General features: G+C 40.5%; 1 protein-coding gene across 14 annotated transcripts in view; it reads right to left on the bottom strand.

The window, feature by feature from the left end:
* The window catches only part of PPP2R5E (protein phosphatase 2 regulatory subunit B'epsilon), a 101150-nt gene that overhangs the window by 6793 nt on the left and 73119 nt on the right, over window positions 1-21238 (bottom strand). For 9 of the 14 annotated variants that reach the window (XR_006282229.1, XM_038405811.2, XM_043516987.1 and 6 more), the window contains exons 4-12: window positions 17207-17308; window positions 14856-14948; window positions 7965-8095; window positions 7823-7882; window positions 7093-7201; window positions 6129-6182; window positions 5987-6037; window positions 4882-5001; window positions 3823-3950 (exon numbers count right to left, since the gene is read on the bottom strand). Coding sequence is in view for 13 of the 14 variants with exons in the window: in XM_038405811.2 (XP_038261739.1) it covers window positions 3823-3950; window positions 4882-5001; window positions 5987-6037; window positions 6129-6182; window positions 7093-7201; window positions 7823-7882; window positions 7965-8095; window positions 14856-14948; window positions 17207-17308 (848 nt within the window). In the remaining variant the exon portion in view is untranslated. The remainder of the gene's footprint in view (window positions 1-3822; window positions 3951-4881; window positions 5002-5986; window positions 6038-6128; window positions 6183-7092; window positions 7202-7822; window positions 7883-7964; window positions 8096-14855; window positions 14949-17206; window positions 17309-21238) is intronic. The other 5 variants (XM_043516981.1, XM_043516985.1, XM_043516986.1 and 2 more) reach the window with 2 other exon arrangements.

Genomic DNA, 21238 nt, shown 5'->3' with positions numbered 1-21238 from the left:
CAGATCCTCCTGTATAATATCCCGATCCTTCTCCGAATTGGCAATACCTCCCAGCTTTGTATCAACTTCTTTGATTTCAGTGAAGTTACTTCTAATTAACATACTTATGTGAAGTGAGAATCAGGCTCTCGTCACTTTTTATCATTTAAATGGAGAAAACAAATCCCCACCTATTACAGATAACAACAGACAGCTAGCACATACAACTGCAGATACTTCACCAAGCACTGCAGCAATTCTGAATGTAATCCAATGGTCAAACTTGTAATTCTAGCAGAAGTAATTAAAATCTAAACATCCGATGTGAACGATGCACAGAAAAAAGATTCAATACATGCCTCTGAATAGAGTATGAATATCTCAAAGTAAAGAACCCAAGTATAAGAAACATGAAAGATTCCCTTGGATTTGTACGTTTCATGATCATTTCACTTTAGTACATGTAAAAAGAAAACAAGTCCATTGGAAAAAGAAAAAAATCTTTGAGAAAGAGTTGATAATTATAAGAAATAAAACTTTATTTTATCACAAATTTTTAAAGTACAGGCCTGAATAAAGAGAGCAGCGTGCATGCGAAAAATGATCTCAGCATTAAATTTTGTGACGTGATTACTAAATGCTATCCACCGACCCCCAGACATGTTCTGTGATTCAGGTAGTAAATGGAAGACATCTAATTATAATTGTACATATAATTAAATGTTTCTCTAGACCAGTGGTTTTCAAACCTTTTTTCTGGTGACTCAGTTGAAGAAAATTGTTGATGCCCACGACCAGCGGTGAACTGGAGCCAGTTCGCATCGGTTCACGCAAACCGGTTGTTAAATTTTGAAGCAGTTTTAGAACCGGTTATTAACCCGCTTCCCTGCAGGGGGTGCTGAGGCTTTGATGGGCTCCGGCCGGGAAGCGTTGTAATTCCTCCTCCGGCCGCTGGGAGCGCTGCACTGCGGGAGCCATGCGGGCTGCCGACGGGCCCTGGGCATGAGCCCTGTTGCTGCTGCAGCTCCCCTGACCCCTGGCCCTGGGGCTCCTGCTGCTGCCTGGTGGGTCCCCGGCTGCTCTGCTGGGCCTGGGCTGCGTCCTGCTGCTCTCCCCGTGAGCACCCACCACCCTGCCCGCGGCCAGCCCCTGCCTCCAGCCACCCCTGCACCTCTGGCCCGCAGCCAGCCCCTGCCGCACCCCCTGCCCTGCCTCCAGCCACGCACGCACTCCCTGCCCACAGCCAGCCCCTGCCTCCAGCCACACCCGCACTCCCTGCCCGCAGCCAGCCCCTGCCGTGCCCCCTGCCCTGCCCGCACCAGCCTGTCTCCAGCCACCCCCGCACCCCCTGCCCGCAGCCAGCCCCTGCCGTGCCCCCTGCCCTGCCCGCACCAGCCTGTCTCCAGCCACCCCCGCACCTCCTGCCCGCAGCCAGCCCCTGCCGCACCTCTGCCCACAGCCAGCCCCTGCCGGACCCCCTGCCTTGCTCACACCCCCTGCCTGCAGCCAGCCCGTCTCCAGCCACCCCCACACCTCCTGCCTGCAGCCAGCTCCTGCCGCACGCACCCCCTGCCCTGCCCGCATCAGCCCTTGCGTCCAGCACCCCTGCACCCCCTCCCCGCACCAGTCCCTGCTACACCCCCTGCCCACAGCCAGTCCCGCTGCACCCCCTGCCCTGCCCACAGCCAGCCCGTCTCCAGCCACCCCTGCATCCCCTGCCTGCAGCCAGCAGCTGCCACACCCCCTGCCCTACTCGCACCAGTCCCACACCCCCTGCCCTGTCCGCACCAGCCCGTCTCCAGCCACCCCCGCACCCTCTGCCAGCACCAGCCCATCTCCAGCCACCCCTGCACCCCCTGCCAGCACCAGCCCCTGCCATACCCCCTGCCCTGCCCGCAGCCAGCCCGTCTCCAGCCACACCCGCACACCCTGTCCTGCCCGCAGCCAGCCCTGCACCCCGCCGCCAGCTAGCCATGCCCCACACCCCGGTCTACAGCTAGCCCTACGTCCACTGGTGCCCTGCACACCTGCTTCAATGAGGGGGACATGGAGCAACTGGGACCCACACATGTGCACACCCTAGGGTGACCAGACAGCAAGTGTGAAAAATCAGGACGGGGTGGGGGGTAATAGGAGCCTATACAAGAAAAAGACCCCAAAATCGGGACTGTCCCTATAAAATCAGGACATCTGGTCACCCTAGCACACCCCCAGGGAGTGGCGAGGACCCACACATGTGAAACGGAGTTCATTTCTAGTTCAGGCCCATCTTTTTAAAAAAAGAAAGAACTTTAGGTAGGGTTAACATACATCTGTATTTTCCCAGACAGGTCAGGATTTTTGGTTCTTAAATCGCCTGAAAATACGGACATATGGTAACCCTGTTGGTACAAAAAAATACATACTGCAGCACATCCCTTAATTCAGAACTTTTTATAGGGAACCTGTTAAGATTTTGGCAGCTCATCACTGCCCGCGACCCAACAGAGCTGGGGATGAGGGATTTGGGGTGTGGGAGAGGACTCTGGGCTAGGGCAGGGGTTTCGGGTGAGGAAGGGGCTCAGGGCTCTGGGTTGGGGGTGCGGGCTCTGGGGTGGGGCTGGGGATGAGGGGGTTGGGGTCCTGGAGGGGGCTCCGGGTTTGGAGGGGGCTCAGGGCTGGGGTGTGGGCTTACGTCCGGCAGCTCCTGGTCAGCAGTGCAGCTGGGATACAGAGGCAGGCTTCCTGCCTGTCCTGGCACCGCAGACCCCACTGCGCCCCAGAAGTGGCCAGCAGCAGGTCCCTGACTCCTGGGTGGAGGTGCGCAAGCAGCTCCATGCAGCTCTCACTCACAAGCACCGCCCCCCCCAATTCCCAGTGGCTGGACCTGCTGCTGGGTGCTTGCGGGGCACAGCCAGGTGTCAGAACAGTTAGGGACTACTAGTTCTTACTGGCTGGCTGCCAAGGTCCCTGGGTGCTAAGCAAGGCGACCCAGTGCCTTGCATTCCGCAACCCAGTACTGGGTCGCGACCCGAACTTTGAAAACCACTGCCCTAGACTACTTTAAAAAAACAAAAACCACCCCCAGATAAATAGGACAAGTACGTCATCTTGATTGTGTCAAGACAAAAATGCCTTTTTTAATAGTGTACAGCAGCAGTGGAGTTTGAGAACGTAGGTTTTCTCTATATTAGCAAATAACTTGGATCTTGCTGTGAGCTAACTGTTGATTAATACTGACTTAATAGCTGCTTAATAGCTATTGTCTTTTAATACGTTTATAAAAATAATCAAAGCTGAGAACATATTGAAATGTGTGTGCACCTGCTAATGTTTAGAAAAATGCTGCTGCCACCGATTATATGACACCAATCAAAATAATATTATGTATCTACAGAGCTGTATTAAGATCAAGGAGTATGTTTCAGACAATTTACAGTCAGACTTATCCTGTAAACCAGTTTACAGAAATTATTGACTGAACATTAGAAACGTTTGGTGCCTGACATTTTTTCTTGGTAATTATGCAATATTTTATTTCTATTGCTTTTGTATTTATCATGAAAAAATAAATACAAAGGTTAAAAAATTATTACATTAGCTGCCCTAACATATTTTGGAAATGAAACCATCTGCACTGCTTTTATCCTACAGAGTTCAGATTTTGTGCATGTCTCAGATAATTTAACAATATTCTGAGACAAATTCAGCTCTGGTTTAAATCCTATTGGCTTTAATAGAGCGCCATCTGTTTACATCAAGGCTGAATTTGGTGCTATTTCATGTTTTCTTTGTCTGGAATTTCAAGGGTTGAATATATAGATTTCAGCAACTGGACAGATGAAAGATAATGCCAAAACTCACGGATTCCAGTGTTCTTTGGAAATCCTATAAAGACTGGAAAACATGATGGGAAGTATAACGTTGGAGTTCTCTTCTATCAAACTCATGATGTATTCATTATTCCAATAATACAGCGCCCTTTCTGCCACCTTTGATGGGGAGGGAGGAATAAAACCCATAAGCAGAAATTCAGTTATCTACAAATTTATTGTATTTTACAGAAAACATTCCCCAAAACAAATAGCGTCACAGCCAATCAATGGGTTATCATTACTTTCTAAATTAAATCTCTATTTTATCCAGGGCATAACTTGCATTAATATAAGGTGGTCTTTAAAGTAAATATAAAATAAATTTAAAATATGAGTAATGTTAAAATTAATGTATAAGTATTCAGTGTTTGATTTCATTGTAATTTCTTACATGGTGAAAGGTTACGTATGAACTAAAATCTACTTGGATCACTTTTATAGTCAGATGACCTGAACCCAGGGTAAATGCAGAGTACCTGCTGCGGCTTGCTTCAAATCCCCTTCTCCCAGAGAAAGGGAGCCAAGAATATGGAGTATCTCACAAGAGGAGCTCAACACTTGGCAGGATCGAAGCCCAGGGCAAGAGGGGGGTTGGGCTAAGATGGCTTTAAGCAACCTCTTGATTCTAGGCTGGAGCAGCTGCTGGGATAATTCAGACTGCCCTGAGGGGCTTTCTGAGTTGCAGCAGCCTCTATGCCTATCCCAACAGAGAAGGAGCATTGCTTAGAATCACTGAAGCACTGCATTCTGTCATCCTGCCTCTAACATGCCCTTTCCCCCAACCCACCTTAGCCCTCCTTTAACATGAGATGCAAGTTTTGTGAATGGACTCTAAGCTCTCACCCTTGGAGTCTCATCTTTTTTCTATTTCAACCTTCCCTGAGTGTAGGGACTGCTACTGTAACAAACCCGTCTATGGATATACAAATAGTAAATATGTTCTAATCAATACAATGCAAACTCAGCATTTAGGTATCCCGTTTTGTATATTCACAAGATCTTAGAAACTATATTCCTGTTTTTAAAAAAATGTACTTGTACTACTGACCTGAAAGTGAGGACTAGAGACGCACTTGGCAATTTGTTTAAATAAAGGTTCCTGAATTTTGACAAATTGTGAAGGTTCAATCACATCCAAGATCTCCTCCAGCTCCCCAAGGAACATGACCTAGACATAAGTAATTGTTAAATTTAGAACTCCTCAACTCTTGTATTTGCAATTTATCAGCTAAGTTTTCAAATAGGTCTCAACCCTTCCTCTAATTCTATAGGCACAAACAACAGAATGTAGTCATCCACTTTATTTACTGATTAAGTCAGATAGTTAAGATATCTAAATTTCAGGAGTTGATGCCACAATTAACAGCAGGTGCAAAATTAGAGAACAAGTTTTCAAAATTTTGCACTCTAAACCCTGGTTTACACTGGGGTGTGTGTGTGTGTTAGTGTTCTATTTACAAATTATAATGCATGGTCTTTGCCCTAAGGAATTTACAGATGACACTGTGTACCTGGGGTGAATTCCTGGTCCTAGTGAACACAATGGCAAAACTCTCATTGACTTCAATGGGCCAGGATTTTACCCTGGTAATTAAAGGATCCATCTTTAATTGCTTGTCTTTTGGGACCAATTTTCAAACAAAGATGCTCTTGTTGTGCCCATAAATATCAGTGTGTAAACTCAGATTTGCAAAATCAGGTAATCATGCAACAAATTGCCAATCTATGTTAGAAGCTAAAATACCTCTAGCCCAACTCTGAAAATGTAGGCTTGACACAAACTGCTGGATTTCTTCCACATAATTCCACAACATTCACTTTTGCTCTCTTTACATGAAGAGTCACTCCCTTGTGAAAGAACACATATATTGGCATACTACAATATAATGCTTAACTTGCCAACAGAGATGATGACTATCATCAGCTTGACACCTCTCTTTACTGTCAAAATTATGTCCAACACAGGTCAGTCTGACGCAGATAATCACCCATATGAGCTTAACAGACGCCAAAATCCACAACAGTATTTAAGATTTGTCTATATTATTTACCTGAAACTCTCTGGATGTTCCTGGGAGAAAAGTATCTTTAATGTTTATCTGTAGAACCATCAAACTCCTTTACTTAAATCTTAACAGCAACACAGAACTTACCTCTTTCTGACTGCAGGTTTTCGGCCAGAATTTCATTAAACCTCTAATGACCTGAATTACAAATGAGAAAGCAAATTTTACAACTTCACAGCTGCGAAAACTGGATGTTTAAGATATAAAAAAATACCAAAGAAATATTTACTGGCTCTGTGAGTGAAGGATCTTTCTCCAGAAACTGTACTATACAATATGCCAGCTGTGAAGGGGAAAAAAATATATTCACATGAAATTATGACATTTTTACTGAGAACTCAAAAGACATGTTCAGTATTAAAAAGAACAGGGAATCAGAACAGTTAATTATGCATCTTATTCTAAATTGTAAATCCTACTTTAAACTGTGAGTCTGGGGAATTTGCAACTGTATCCAAGCTGCAGTTAACAGCAAAGAACAAACAAACGAAAAGCAAAGAAAAAATACGTCCAACTACATTTTGAAACCATTTGAACTTTATGGATTCCAACTGTACTCACATAAGTAACATTTTGAAAGGCTCAGTGTTCTGCGAATGTGTTTCTTTTACACTTTTGGCAGCATCAGCATCAGGACGACTTACATGAGAAGAGCCAACACAGCCAAAAACTGGCATAAAAGACTAAGAAAGCAAGGCCAGAGTACAGAAATTAGGATCAATTTAGAGCCAAAGTGCAGAGAGGGTGAGTGTGTAAAGAATTACTAAAATAGAATGACTAGACAGATGACAGTGCAAGAGACAAAAACAACTGAGACCTCTGGCTACAGGATCAGTTTCTGGATGAGTGGGGAAGATAGCCTCATTAGAGGGATAGAAAGATTGGGTGTCTGGAGGAAAGCCTACAGAGTCTCAGTACTAGAAATATCTTACAGGTATATGAAAATTATATGAAACCCATATATCTATCTATCTATCTATCTATACATTCCACCAGATTTATTCTACAAAATGCATTGTCTACCAAATACTTATCTGTTTCATTTTTATTCCACATGACAAAAGCTTTCTGTTGTTTTTTTTGTTTGTTTGTTTTCATTCAGAAGATTTTTTTGGCTAAGCAAAAGAGTTCCAAAGCAATCAAGTATACTGTTCTGTTTTAACAAAGCAGAAAATGTTTTTTATAATTTCTACCTGTGCATGGAAGAGTGATAAACTCCTGACAGTATGTAAAGGAATCAGCACCTTCACCAGAAACTGTTTATGCTCTGCTTTAAGAGGTAAAGCAAAACCATTGATAATACTAGAAATAAGAAAAGAAACATTGATTAGCAACATCACAGAACATTTACTTGTGGTCTGAACAAGTAGTTTTTATCAAAGTAATTACATAAGACGACAGACTGTAGCTATTATCCCAATATGTGCTGAACCTTTGCACTAGCCAGCGTTCACGGTACAGTTCATTCTAGTCATTGCTATATAGTAGTTACACTCTGACATGAGAATAACTATGTGATCAGTCATATAGTCTTGTTGCCTAATACATATGACCTTGCCTATTTGGTTGGTAAATTAACGAGTTTAAGGTGCTCTTTGGTAACCGACTGTGGAACTAACTACAATTAGACTGATTAGCAACACACTGAAACCAACACACTAATAACTGTTTAAAGCAAAATTTGCAATGTTCAAGTCAGAATGAAGTGCACAAGGAACGATGTAAGAAAAAAATATACTTTGTAATGTACATACAATTAAATCTTCTTTGCAAAGAGGTATGCCAAGGCTTAATCTGTGCTTAAAGTTAAGCATGTGCACAAGTCTGTTTTCAGGATCAGAGCTTAGGCTTATATTTTTCATTGACCCCTGAAATTTTCAGCATAGCTGTCGAAGATGGCTTATTATATAAAGGTTCATTTACCTTCCTAATATTTCCAGCAGTTCAGCTACACCATTGAAGTGTTCAGTTTCATAAACAAACCTATCAAATAAAGTTTAAAAAAAATAATAAATAGTTTCATAAAACATTTATAACCCAACAACCATTTCCCCCCAAAACTTACCGTAGAAAAATATTGTTAATCTGTTTTCGGATAAATGCTCTAAGACCAAGAAACTTGCCATAAATTCTATGTAAGACTGTTTTTAGGTAGTCTCGTTCTCGAGGGTCTTCACTGTCAAATAGCTCCAAAAGCTGTTGTAAAAGAAGACATAATTTAAGAATCAGATGACTAATAAGAAATGGTGAATTGGCTTTATTTTAAAAAATGTATACAGTTTACATATGATGAGCTAGATTGCATATGTGTGAGCGCACACAACTGCCACAAAAATTTGTTGCCTTCATTCAAACTTGAAAGGAGTCAACATAGACATTAGGTATTCAGTCAACTGTGTGAATACCAGCCAATGCACTCTGTAGAAAATGTATTGTGGAGTGTTTATAACTCAAGTTGCCACAGTCGAGCCATTAAATATATGAAAGCATTTATCAATTATTCCAATTCTTTCTTGTTAAGCAGAGGACTTGGACTGGTGACATTCCAGAGATGGTTTAAAAAAAGAGCATTTAGTTGCAAAATATGAATACCAATTCATTAACACAGTCATGTCAAACTGTTAATGCCCAAAATCTTTAAGGGCCTGAACTGAGACAGACATACACTGTATATATATATGTAATGCATGACTTTTGAGCCCACTTGTGGTTTATGAACAGTACCAACTCTCTCAAGTTGTTTTTTCTATTTTTAATTCCATTTTAAAACTTTTAAACAAACAGTTTTACTGATGTCTGGTCAGGGGCTTTAAATATTAGCCTCCAAGGAAGAGTTTCCTTTTCCCTTTTGCTTCCATCATCTCTCCTACATGCATTACTCCCACCACCCATAGATGTTTACGGTTGTGTATGTACATTTTATCTTATGTTGATTTCACAGTGGTCGCACTAAAAGTTTCTTTGATTCTACATTATATTGGTTTGAGAGATAATCCCAGTGCTTAATATGGGGAATACCAATAAAACTGGTGATCTCTCACAAATCAGAGATTTTTTTTTTTTCAAGTGCACCTATGGTATGGCTCCTTTTTGCTGGAACCTTGTTTTTCTTAATTGTGTCTAAAATGTCACATCACCACCTTTGGTCTGAACAACAATAACTACAATAATAATAAATATGTGCAGATATAGAAGTGTTACAGACAATGTATAGTTAGTAGAGGGAAAAATCTAATAAAATGTAATATTTACACTATAGAAAACAGTAATCTAAAAATAGTTTAAGAAACTGTATAATTTTCTGAATCCTGATTTTAGTCAGCCACAAGAAATTGCAGACACTTTCAAAAGTTGTCTAAAAAAAGAAAAGGCAAATCACAGTTTAAATAGATCCTTTTCAGCTGTTCAGTGAATATTAACTAACATATGATTTTAGGGCAGGGATGGGCAAATTTTTTTGGCCTGAGGGCCACATCAGGTTTTGGAAATTGTTTGGAGGGCTGGTTAGGGGAGGCTGTGCCCCCACCCCCTATCCGCCCCTCCTTGCTTCTCATCCCCTGGCAGCCCCCTCCCCCCCCGGAACCCGTATCCCATCCAACCCCACCTTGTTCCCTGACAGCCCCCCAGTACTTTCATAGTCACATCCAGCTGGAAACGTGGACTGATATAAGTAGCAAAATAATAATTTTTTCGATAACCTTAGTGATGCGTATTCAATCTTGCAGATTCCCCATGACCCCATACTCTTATACTCGCACGGATTTCATTCTATTCTATACTATGTAGGTTCTTGTACTGCCATCATCACTGTAATATCTGAGTGCCTTCCACTAGAGCATTATAAAAAGTGACTAACAACTGTCACATGCGGATCATTCTCTGTCTCATCCTTTCCTCAAGGGGAAAACCGTACGTGCAGAGTAGTACTATGTTTTGGCAGAGTTTTTTGCTCTGTGTTTACATAAGAGAAGGAGTGCATCTTGCAGTTAGAATGAAAGATGGTGAGGTCTGTGATGGTCTTTAGTTTGTGGGAGTTTGTTCCACAGTCTTAGAGTGGCCCATGCAAAAATTCTGTCTTCTGAGGCTTGTCGCATCGTTGCCATTATAGTACTGAACACCTTTATGGACTTAGGCTGTTTTATTGTAACTTCTCTTATCTCTATGGCACTTGTTTCACTATTTATTCTGCATCTACATACTGCACGTTTTCTTTTCAACAACAATCACAGCACTCTCCTTGTGCAATTCAGCGTATAAAAGAGAGTGAAGATAGGTACATGTTCAAGACCTGTGATTTAGAACATTCAAGTATGTGACAGATGCATGTGAGTTTCCTAACGGTTTTACTGCTTTGGATAGTTCCGTAGCTTGCGATGATTAATACAGTATCCCCTGCAGTGAGGGATATGCAATCACAATTTCACGAGGGAAACTGAGTTTTGTCAGCTGCCCTAGAGAGGTAATAAACAAAATCATTATGTTGAATTAGTTCTGCCCTAAAACAAAAAGCAAAACAAAACAAACCACCCCACCAAATTACACATACATAAATAACTGTCTTACACTTTCAAAAAATTCAGAATTTCACCTAAGGGAGAAAATAGCTGGAAATGTTGCAGATACACCAAATGCATCCGATGAAGTGAGCTGTAGCTCACGAAAGCTTATGCTCTAATAAATTTGTTAGTCTCTAAGGTGCTACAAGTACTCCTTTTTGCGAATATAGACTAACACGGCTGCTACTCTGAAATCGGATTTTAACTCTGACTGTGAATTGGTTGTACAGGCAAAATGTTTAGATTTTCAGTTTCATTCCACAGATCCTCTTGGGAAACAGTTTAGGCTATCGTCAGTATCAATTTCAATTACAGGGTTCAAAACATAGTAAAAAAGACATGTTCTGATATATGATACCCAATTTGTCTTCAGGTTTTAACAAAATAACAAAGGGTTATTTTTAAGGACAGGTTGAATGATTTCCATAATTTGCATTATTATTGAGATACCTTTATACTAATTATAACTAGAAATGTGAAGTACAAATTACTAAATAGGACACCTAGAGCAGAACATATGGGGATGGGGATACTTAATTGTTATGTCCCTTAGCAACCTCTGCCTTACATTTCAGAATAGATGTAAGCCATCTTTTGAAATGAAATGTTAAACTCTAAACATCCAATGACACAGCTCTAGGTTCGTAAATACATAACAAAAGTGACTGGTATTTTTCTCATTTTGAAATGAAAGTCATTCCTCATTAGGAATAACTTCATTGAAGTTTCTCAAATTTTAAAAACAAATTCAACAATGAAAACTTAAGTAAAAGAATGTCACAGTTTAAAGTTACCATGGAACAATATTCATTGAACAGGCTGAATTTTATAAAAGTTTCAGTTGCTATCTCGTATAAATGTCTTACAGTAACCTAACAAATCCTTATAAAGTTATAATTCTAAAACCAAACTAACCTTAAATATACGATTGCAAGTGCAATATGGCTTTAATAGGCCAGTCACTTAATTTTAAATGTAAAATTTACTTTTTACAAATTGAGGCCTAACTTGTGATTTAGACAAAACATTCATTTGAATTAATACTCATTCTATCTAAAAAAGTTACACAATTATTTTTAAGAAGTCTATCACCTAACCACACGGCAAGAATAATCTGATTCTCAACAGGCATTGTGATATACTGTCTCATACATATTTAAATGTGTACCATTCCTCCCTCTCCTAATAATTACCACTCTTTCATCTGGTATGCCATTATGGATGACCAGATGTCGAAACCCTTCTTTAGATCACATTCATACCCTAGTGCAACATTACGAAAGGATGACAAGGGTGAGTGTCCTGAGGAAGAAGCATGAGAGATAAGCACACCTAGGATGTGGGTAAGGGTAGAAACATATAACAAGAGTATAGAAGCTATGTTCTCTAGAATGAAGAGTAGGGCACCAGGATTCTCTCCACAATGATCCGGCTCGGTCTGAAGGGAAAAGAAGTGTAGAAGGAAAGCCTGTGAACAATAGTCTCATACCAAATATCCCCTAAAGAAAGACTTGAAGCAAGTAACTCTCTCTTCTTAGATCTCCACAAGGCACTGAATGGCCACTCTAGAAAAATGAGCCATAGGTTGCAGCAGTGACCAGAGTCGCCTCCAATTCAAATAATTGTTTAGCAAGAGTACCCAGAAGTCACCTACTACAGGACAGGCCCAACAAAGAAAACAACAGAACGCCACTAGCCATCACCTTCAGCCCCCAACTAAAACCTCTCCAACGCATCATCAAGGATCTACAACCTATCCTGAAGGACGAGCCATCACTCTCACAGATCTTGGGAGACAGACCAGTCCTTGCTTACAGACAGCCCCCCAATCTGAAGCAAATACTCACCAGCAACCACACACCACACAACAGAACCACTAACCCAGGAACCTATCCTTGCAACAAAGCCCGTTGCCAACTCTGTCCACATATCTATTCAGGGGACACCATCATAGGGCCTAATCACATCAGCCACACTATCAGAGGCTCGTTCACCTGCGCATCTACCAATGTGATATATGCCATCATGTGCCAGCAATGCCCCTCTGCCATGTACATTGGCCAAATTGGACAGTCTCTACGTAAAAGAATGAATGGACACAAATCAGACGTCAAGAATTATAACATTCAAAAACCAGTTGGAGAACACTTCAATCTCTCTGGTCACTCGATCACAGACCTAAGAGTGGCTATACTTCAACAAAAAAGCTTCAAAAACAGACTCCAACGAGAGACTGCTGAATTAGAATTAATTTGCAAACTGGATACAATTAATTTAGGCTTGAATAGAGACTGGGAATGGATGAGTCATTACACAAAGTAAAACTATTTCCCCATGGTATTTCTCCCTCCCACCCCACCCCCCACTGTTCCTCTGATATTCTTGTTAACTGCTGGAATTAGCCTACCTTGCTTGCCACCATGAAAGGTTTTCCTCCTTTCCCCCCCCTGCTGCTGGTGATGGCTTATCTTAAGTGATCACTCTCCTTACAGTGTGTATGATAAACCCATTGTTTCATGTTCTCTGTGTGTGTGTATATAAATCTCGCCTCTATTTTTTCCACCAAATGCATCCGATGAAGTGAGCTGTAGCTCACGAAAGCTTATGCTCTAATAAATTTGTTAGTCTCTAAGGTGCCACAAGTACTCCTTCACCTTGCTGTTCAATCAACCATGAAGAGAGATACTGGCCTCCTTAGGCAGATCTATTAGCTTAGGTTAGGAAGCCACTGCTGAATCTATCCTTGGGTGAGAGATAAGAAGATATGGAAGTCTGGGTGAAAAATATAGATTCTAAGGAGGTTCTTTGGCAGGATGGTCATAAAAATCAAGAGAGATTAACCACATTTCCTTCATCATTATCCAGAAAGGCAGAATCAACTCTGAGGCACTACTTTGGAGGAAAGAAAGCAGAGCCTCACCTCCGCCTTTGAGAATTTCTGAAGAGATATGGGATTTAAAATACACCCACCCCACCCCCGAGTCTTTCAGAGTGACCTTCTTAAGGTTTGCTAAGGAACGGGGATGGGACTTCATCACAGCAGCAGTTATTCTGCATTCTCTCCAGGAGACTCTCCTACCTGAGAGGAAGGAGGGAAAAGGAAGAATGATGTGGTTTTTGGCCCTGGGGTGGAAGAGACTATGGAGGGAGTTAGGGAAAAGAATGGCTTTCTTGGGAAGCTTTTTTGGAGAATCTTCCTAGGCTGTTGATCCTGGATGAAAAGACTCACTCATGAAGATGTGTGGAAAAGAGGTCCTGAGAAAGGCAAAGTATCTCCTATCACTTCTAGCATGATCCCTATCTAAGTCTCGGTCCTCCTAGAGTTCTCTTTCTAGTCGTATTCAGAGGTTCCACACAAGTCCATGGTTGAGGAGAGAAGTACTAAAGACAAAATGGACCCACTGAAGAAAGTTATAGGGAAGAGGCAAAGGAGGGTACTTTCAGGTCTTCTTCCTTTCCTTTTTCTGGGACAAAGTTTTCTTTGCCTTGCCATTTATACAGAGCTTTGCTGAGGTGTGGAAGAAAGCTAGTTCCTCAGCAGAGAGGCACCAGCTATAGCTGCTGCCAGCTATGCAGCAGAACACCCAGGGAAGCCAGCCTGCAGACCAGGAAGACAAGGAACTGGGTGCAGAACTCCAGACTGGCTACCATCATCAGGACTGATGGCCTCCCCAGTTCAGTCACGCTGGTGGCAATCACATCATGAAGATAAAACTTCCATTCTTTGACAATTTAGTTCTTTTTCCCCATTATTGATACTTCCCTTCCTGTGCTTCTAACAGACCTTGACCATGGCCTTTAGGTTTATTTCCACCATGATCACAACAACTTCCATGTTTTCAGTACAGCTCTAGGAAAGAGTTTTCTTAATGGACTTTTGCTCTTTCTGCCAGCTCTCAAACAGCTCTTGAGCCAAAGTGAGAAAATATTTCCCTTTTTTAAAAGTGATATTTTGACAATTTTAAAGTCAGTCAAATTTCAGACATAAACAACCTCTATTTAATAGGTTTTTTTACACTCTATAAACACTATTTAGGTTTTTGCACTCTATGGCCAAACCTTTACTTTTAAACTGCCACAACTTCAATTGAGTTATACAACTTGTAAGTAAAATTAAGTAAGTTAACAAAAAAAAGTGGAGACAAAATTAAATGATGGCTAGACGGTCTCACTCCAACACCAGAAGGCACCATTGTGGATCACCTAGTCTGAACTTCTGTGATGGATCGATATTCCTCCCCCTGCGAGTCTGAATCTCTTTTATTGTTACCCACTTACCCGTTATTGTGGAAGGGTGAAAGAGTTACACATTCTATTTTCTGGTTTTAGGAATAAAAAAAATCATTAATATTAAGTATCAAAAATATGCTGACAGTTTTAAAGAAAATTAACCTGCTTACCTGTAATACAAATTTCTGATCTATGTACTTTTTAGCAATGCTAGGTTGGAATTCTTGGCTTTCCAAAAATCGTATGAAAAACTCATACACAAGCTGCAAGAAACAAAAATCACAGTTTATTCTATGATTTTATTTGATTTTTATTTGTAAAGTTTCCCAGCTCTTTTTCCTAATGCACTAAAACAGAAAATGCCTGTTTTGAAAGACCTTATGCCATTTTTTTTTTAAATTTATTAACTGGTTACTTTAGAGCTAGAATTAATTACATGATCATACGTGTTAATCTTGCTCATTTGACCCTAAATCAGAGGAATTTCATCTTGACTCCCACTAAGAACAGGCATTATCATCTTGTAATGCTTGTTCATTGGGTTGTACAGCTTTCTGGAGTAACTGGCAAGCACATTCTCATTGTCCTCTGGACTCCTGAAATCATACAAAATAAAGTCATTATAATTTTGAGAGGGTTAGTGAAACGGTATGGAAACATTTAATAGTAATTAGAAACTGTTCACTGTAGCATTCTGCTACAGATTGAAACACTGCAGACTAATGTAGAATGAGATTTAATCAGGAGTCTCCAACTCACTGAGAATTAGCCTCTGGGCTGGAGATACTTGCTCTCACAAAAATCCATCTCTGCCTATATAATTCAGAAGGGACTGCAACTGACCAGACCCATTCAGATAGTATGTAACAAGGCAAAAGGAAGCAAAGTGCAATAGATATTATCTAGCTCTCTTAGGAAAGCAGCTATGATCTGCCAGTAGACAGATGAGTTGTAGTGTGCTGTCCATTTTTCCTATCACACCTTTCCTAGGAGACCAACCATTTTAAAATGTGCTCCCTTCCAGTTTTTGAAAGGATAAATATGGTGTTGAGGGAAAAAGCAAGCTTAAAGCTTAATTTTAAAGGAATATACAGCTTTTCCATGCAAACTCCTCTATAACATCATACTGTGGCTGCTTTGCCTTATTGAGAAGACTGATTTCTTCTAAATGCTTCTAAAAGGAAACAGGGAGGTCAGAGGTCAGGAAAAGTGCAAGAACTCTATATAATTCAACAGTAGGTCAACAGGAAAGCACTTCTATCAACTCCCTGACAAGTAACAAGGTTAGTTTTACTCTGTAAACCATCTATTTTCTAAGAAAATCCATAGCCACTCCCCTCCCTATCATGCTGACCAATATTGTCTCATTGTTTCCTTGTACTCTGCCATCTCTCTGTATCCATCTGTTGTCTTGACTTATACTTAGATTGTAAACTCTTTGTGGCCAGAACTGTCTTTTTGTTCTGTGTCTGTGCAGCACTCAGCACCCCAAGGGATTTAATACACGATAATATTTTTGTGAGATTTTAAGTACAAAAAGAGAAAGGAGACAGTTTCTAAATTCTGGGAGGAGAATATTGTGTGACTTATCAAATCTCTCATAGGCAGAGTTGGGGCCCTGCATAAAAGTTTCAAACCAGTTCCTTACTCTAGGTAGAGATCAATCATACCCTTGTACTTATAGCAACTCCCAGATTCCTCTCTCTCTCTCTCTCTCTGGTGTTCCGTCTCTGACTTGTTCTAACCTAAAGAGAGGAGAAGCCAATTTACCTGTGGCATAAATGGACATAGCCCCTGTTGACAGCAATGGAAAGTAGACCTACTTCTGCCAGGGCTGAATCTGGTCCAGTAGCTTCTGAAGCTTCTGACCCTCTCTGTGAAATGAGTTTGTTTTCCTGTACGCTAAAGATATTTGTCATTCATATCTGAAGGCATACTTATATATCCCAAAAGGAGGATGTATAGCAGAGAGAGTATGCTCTGCTCTGAATTCCTGAAGTCAAGGCTATATATTGTTAGGAAGGAAAAGGGAAGGAGACTAACATTTTTATTCTCCCTCATCCTCCCGACTAGCAACAAGTACTCAGGTATGCTGCTTCTGCATAGTAGCAATTTTCTAATGGCCCAGCGGAACAAAACTGACTAGGATGACATTAGTTTAATTCCACTGCTCCTGCTGAAGCTGCTAAGAAGTACTGTGTACAAGTGCAGCACAAGTGCAATTCTTCACAATAATTTTTTGTAATGCAGTGAAGGAGAACAGGAAAATGTGGGCCACTCTCATAGTCCTGAGCTGAATTTAAGTCCCTGACTGGAACAGAAAGGCCCTGAAAACATTACAAAGGCTCTTCTATCTTCATAGCTACTCTAGCTGTAGTAAAGAGCAGTGTTAGGAAGGTACAACAATGATTTCTGCATCTTATGAACCAACTCAAATCTGAATCACAGATTAACAGATGGTGTAGGGAAACAAAACATATCAAGCAGTGATACAGATTTGTTCTCAGATTATATTTAATACCTGTAAATGTGGCCATGATGCCTCAAGGGTGGGTTCATCTTCTTCTGGATCAAATTCATTGCTGTCACTAGGAGGGAGAGTTCTAAATATATTGCAAGATACCTAAAAAGCAAAGAAAAGAAAAATTAAGAGCTGCTTCTGAAATAGTATAGTCATTTCAAGACACCAGAACTCTGTATAAACTCTGTTTATGTATAATCTCTATATATCCACTATGGATGTCAGTTTGGCAGCATGTACTTTGCTTAATTCACATTTGAAATTGTGCAGTACTAAGTAACCTAATAAACTTCTTGCCTGCCACGGTCTCCTCCTCCTCAAAACTTTTTCCCTTCTTCACAATGGTGTTCCAAGAGCATCTCACAGGCTGCCCTTTCACTGATTGTCTCTGTTTCTCCCTTGAAGAGCCCTTCATCTCCTTACTCCCAGCCCAGCTGAGCAAAATTCAAACAAAGGGCACTAATCTTAAAGGTCTAGGGCATGGGATATGGAAATGCGCTATAAGCAGGTGTAAAAATATGAGGATTTGTATAGAACCTTGTTATTTTCCTTCACACAGAGAGATTATTAGTGGGATGTGCCAGGGAGTCTCACCTGTCAGCACCTGGCATAGTTTCTAATATCTCTGCACACTTAGTACTAAGTTGTATATTTGGCACAAACTGGGAACAATAAATACTATTTGCTTGTCACTTATCACATATTTTAGTTCATGGAGGTTTTGTTCTACTTAAACCTAATTAGAAGTGCTTTGCTGAGACTGCCTAGCATACGGAGGCAGCTTTTCTGGTGTATAGCTTTGTACAACAGCTAAGATAAATTGCAAACTTTGGTGTTCATCTCAGACCTAACTGGGTTATCAAATAGGTGAAAACAGCAGCATGCTATGTCCTGATCCAGTCTATACATGACTCCCACTGGTCCCCTTTATCCTCTCTGGATAAACTAAGCAGAGGTTTTGTTGAAGGTTTTGAGATGCACAATGAATCTTTCTTCAACATTCTTGTCTCTGTACCTAGCTTTTTACTCTTGTAATTCAGTGACCTGTGATAAATCAGAAGAAAGTTTCAAAAGTAGATCTGCAAGTTATATTTTCAGCATACTGGTAATTTAACATGCAGAGTTACTTTAATGTCAAAAGCCTAAAAACAATCAATACGTTGTTAAAAGCAGCATGAACTACACTTCAGTTCACAAATTATATGAGGTATTAATAAAAGATTTAACTACGAAAAAAAAAAAAAGAAAGTGGAACAAGGGGAAAAAGCAGGAAGGCTAAAACAGTGCAAGACAGCGAGAGAGACTCATTGTAAACAGGACAAAGAAGAAAAAAGGAGTGTCAACAACAACTGAGGGAGAAGGATTAATAAAGCAATCAGTGAGTGAAAGTATGGAACAGAGGAAACTGGTGGGCTTATGATTGGACTTTCTTCTTCTCACCACAAGAGGGTGTGTTTTGCTATAGTAATAGTGAAGCACAGTGACTTTTACTGAAGCTTTTATGGTATACACAAATCTCTGCTTCCAGTCACATGGCATTCAACATTGACAGATGTGGTGATTAGTAGTGTGCACCCTGTTATGTGATGATAGATATTGGATTCAATGTATACTTGCTAACTGGTTACTAGCATTTATCATGAGTTGTTCTCCATGTGAGTTTTTGGGGGTTTGTATTTGGGGGGACAGAGGGGTTATTGTTTTTTAAGTTCAATTTGGTACTGTTCACTTACAAGATCCTCCATGACACAGTTTCCAGTCTCATCTGGATCATAAATCAAATAGATACTCCAGGTAAGAAGACAGACATGTATTGTAGTCCTGCCCTCTCAGGAAGATTTTTGAAATCTCTCTCTCTCTACTGTATCTAACATCAGACACAGTCACACAGCTAGAAAGGGAGCAGATCAGCAGTTAATGGAAGACGTAACCAGCGCTGAGAGTTGTTTCTCTGTAACTGTGTACAAGGAAAAGGAAGAAGATAAACCCCTGCATATCAGTTCAGGATATAAAAAAGGAGAAATTTATTTACTGGGGCTGGGTGCTGGCCATTTGGGATACTGCAATACTATACACTGGAGCATTTTTAATTAATACTTAAAGTTGAAAAATCCTAGCCTTCCCACGACCTGGACCAGAATGGGATGGTAGCACAACAAAAGAAAGAGTCAGCAGTGATAGCTAATTCTTCTGTAAGTTCATTTGTAAGAAATAAGCAAAATTCTTTGCAAATTTAATCTATATTTTAGTTGCTGAGATTTATCATCAGACCCAAGAAAGCAAGAGTTAAATAAGTATGATTATTTTAAAAACCTTACAACAACATTTACAAATTAGGCCAAGACAAAGGCCTACTGGAGGTTTTTCTAAATGCCTCAAGTCAGCAAGAGTTAGAGCACCAATAAGGAACAGAAATCATCAGAAGTCGGTCAGTGTTGCTTCTTATAACTGTCACTTTGAAGCCAGAATTCCTGTGTTACCCTTTCCATTGATACCCTGATAGGACTCAACAATTTTATTTCTCTCTGGGCTGATAGCTCACAAGTCCTATTTGAATGACCACCCCTCAAATGCATTTTGTCATTTCTCAGTCAGTTCCTTTTAGAGAATGTTAATTCTCTGTATTCAGACAAAGATTTACAAACAGAAATAAACTGAAATAGGTTTTAGATTCTAATCAGACTCATGAGACCACATACACAATCAAAGTAGCTGATCTATTTTCAATCTCTGCTTTGATTAAATGATAAATTACAAATTAAAAAAATCAATTAGGTCCTTAATTCACATCATATTTTTAACCAACTAATAATAAATTTGTGATCTAAATACACTGGTCCAACTAATGTAACTCCACTGATTTCAATGAATGGGATGTAATCATCCCATCATTTTAGTCAACATATTACACTCAAGTTCTATTTTAAACTAAAATTCAAAACTAACAGTTCAAAAAAGAATTAGTTAAGTTCATGGAGGACAGGTTCATTAATGGCAATTAGCCAATATCAGGGACACCAACCCCATGCTCTGGGTGTTCCTAAACCTCTAACTCAGTGGTGGGCAACTTGTGGCCCGTCAGGGTAAGCTGATTGCAGGTCACGAGATATTTTGCGGACGAGCGGCCCGCTGCTTCTTGAGGCTCCCATTGGCCGGGAACGGCGAACAGCAATCACTGGGAACTGGAGGGGGGCCATGTCTGCGGACAGTCTATGTCCACAAAACATCTTGCGGCCCACAATCAGCTTACCCTGATGGGAGCAGGTTGTCCATCACTGCTCTAACTACTAGAAGGTAGGACTGAGCGTCAGGGGATGGGTCACTTGATAAATTGCCATCTTCTGTTCACTTCCTCTGAAGCATCTAGCATCAGCCACTGCTGGAAGACAGGATACTGGGCAAGATGGATGATTTGTCTGATCCAGTATGGCCAGTCTTATGTTAAGCTAAAAAATTATACAACTTATTTAGACATATCATAGAATCATAGAATACTAGGGTTGGAAGAGGCCTCAGGAGGTCACCTAGTCCAATCCCCTCCTCAAAGCAGGACCAACACCAACTAAATCATCCCAGCCACGGCTTTGTCAAGCCGGGCCTTAAAAACCTCTAAGGATGGACAGCTGCCCTTTCTTTGGATAACTATGTCTTTTTTTAAAAAGGATTTCTGTACAGACATTGAATCAATAAACTTTCTCAGTTCTGACACAACAGCATTTCCTTATTAACATACTATTGTTAAAGGCAAAGCAATTTAAATTTCATGGATCATGGGATATTTAATGTCCAACTAATTTTACTTAAATTAACATCTCATTTTAGTTATACTGAATTATGCTAGATTTCCAAAGAGTGATCAAGACCTCATCGAGATAGCTGCATTCTTCTTTATTATTCAAAACATGCTCACACATGTCAAACTTTATATATTGAGTCAAAGCAATTCATTCATTTATCAAAGTTGATGTCAAGATGGAATCATTTAATTATTATTCATAAATTTATTATTGCAGTGTTATCTAGTATAACTAT

This window comes from Dermochelys coriacea, chromosome 6 (assembly GCF_009764565.3).
Source record: "Dermochelys coriacea isolate rDerCor1 chromosome 6, rDerCor1.pri.v4, whole genome shotgun sequence".
Lineage (NCBI taxonomy): Eukaryota > Metazoa > Chordata > Testudines > Dermochelyidae > Dermochelys > Dermochelys coriacea.
The sequence above is the reverse complement of the archived record's forward strand: the minus strand, read 5'-3'. Positions and strand labels throughout refer to the sequence as shown.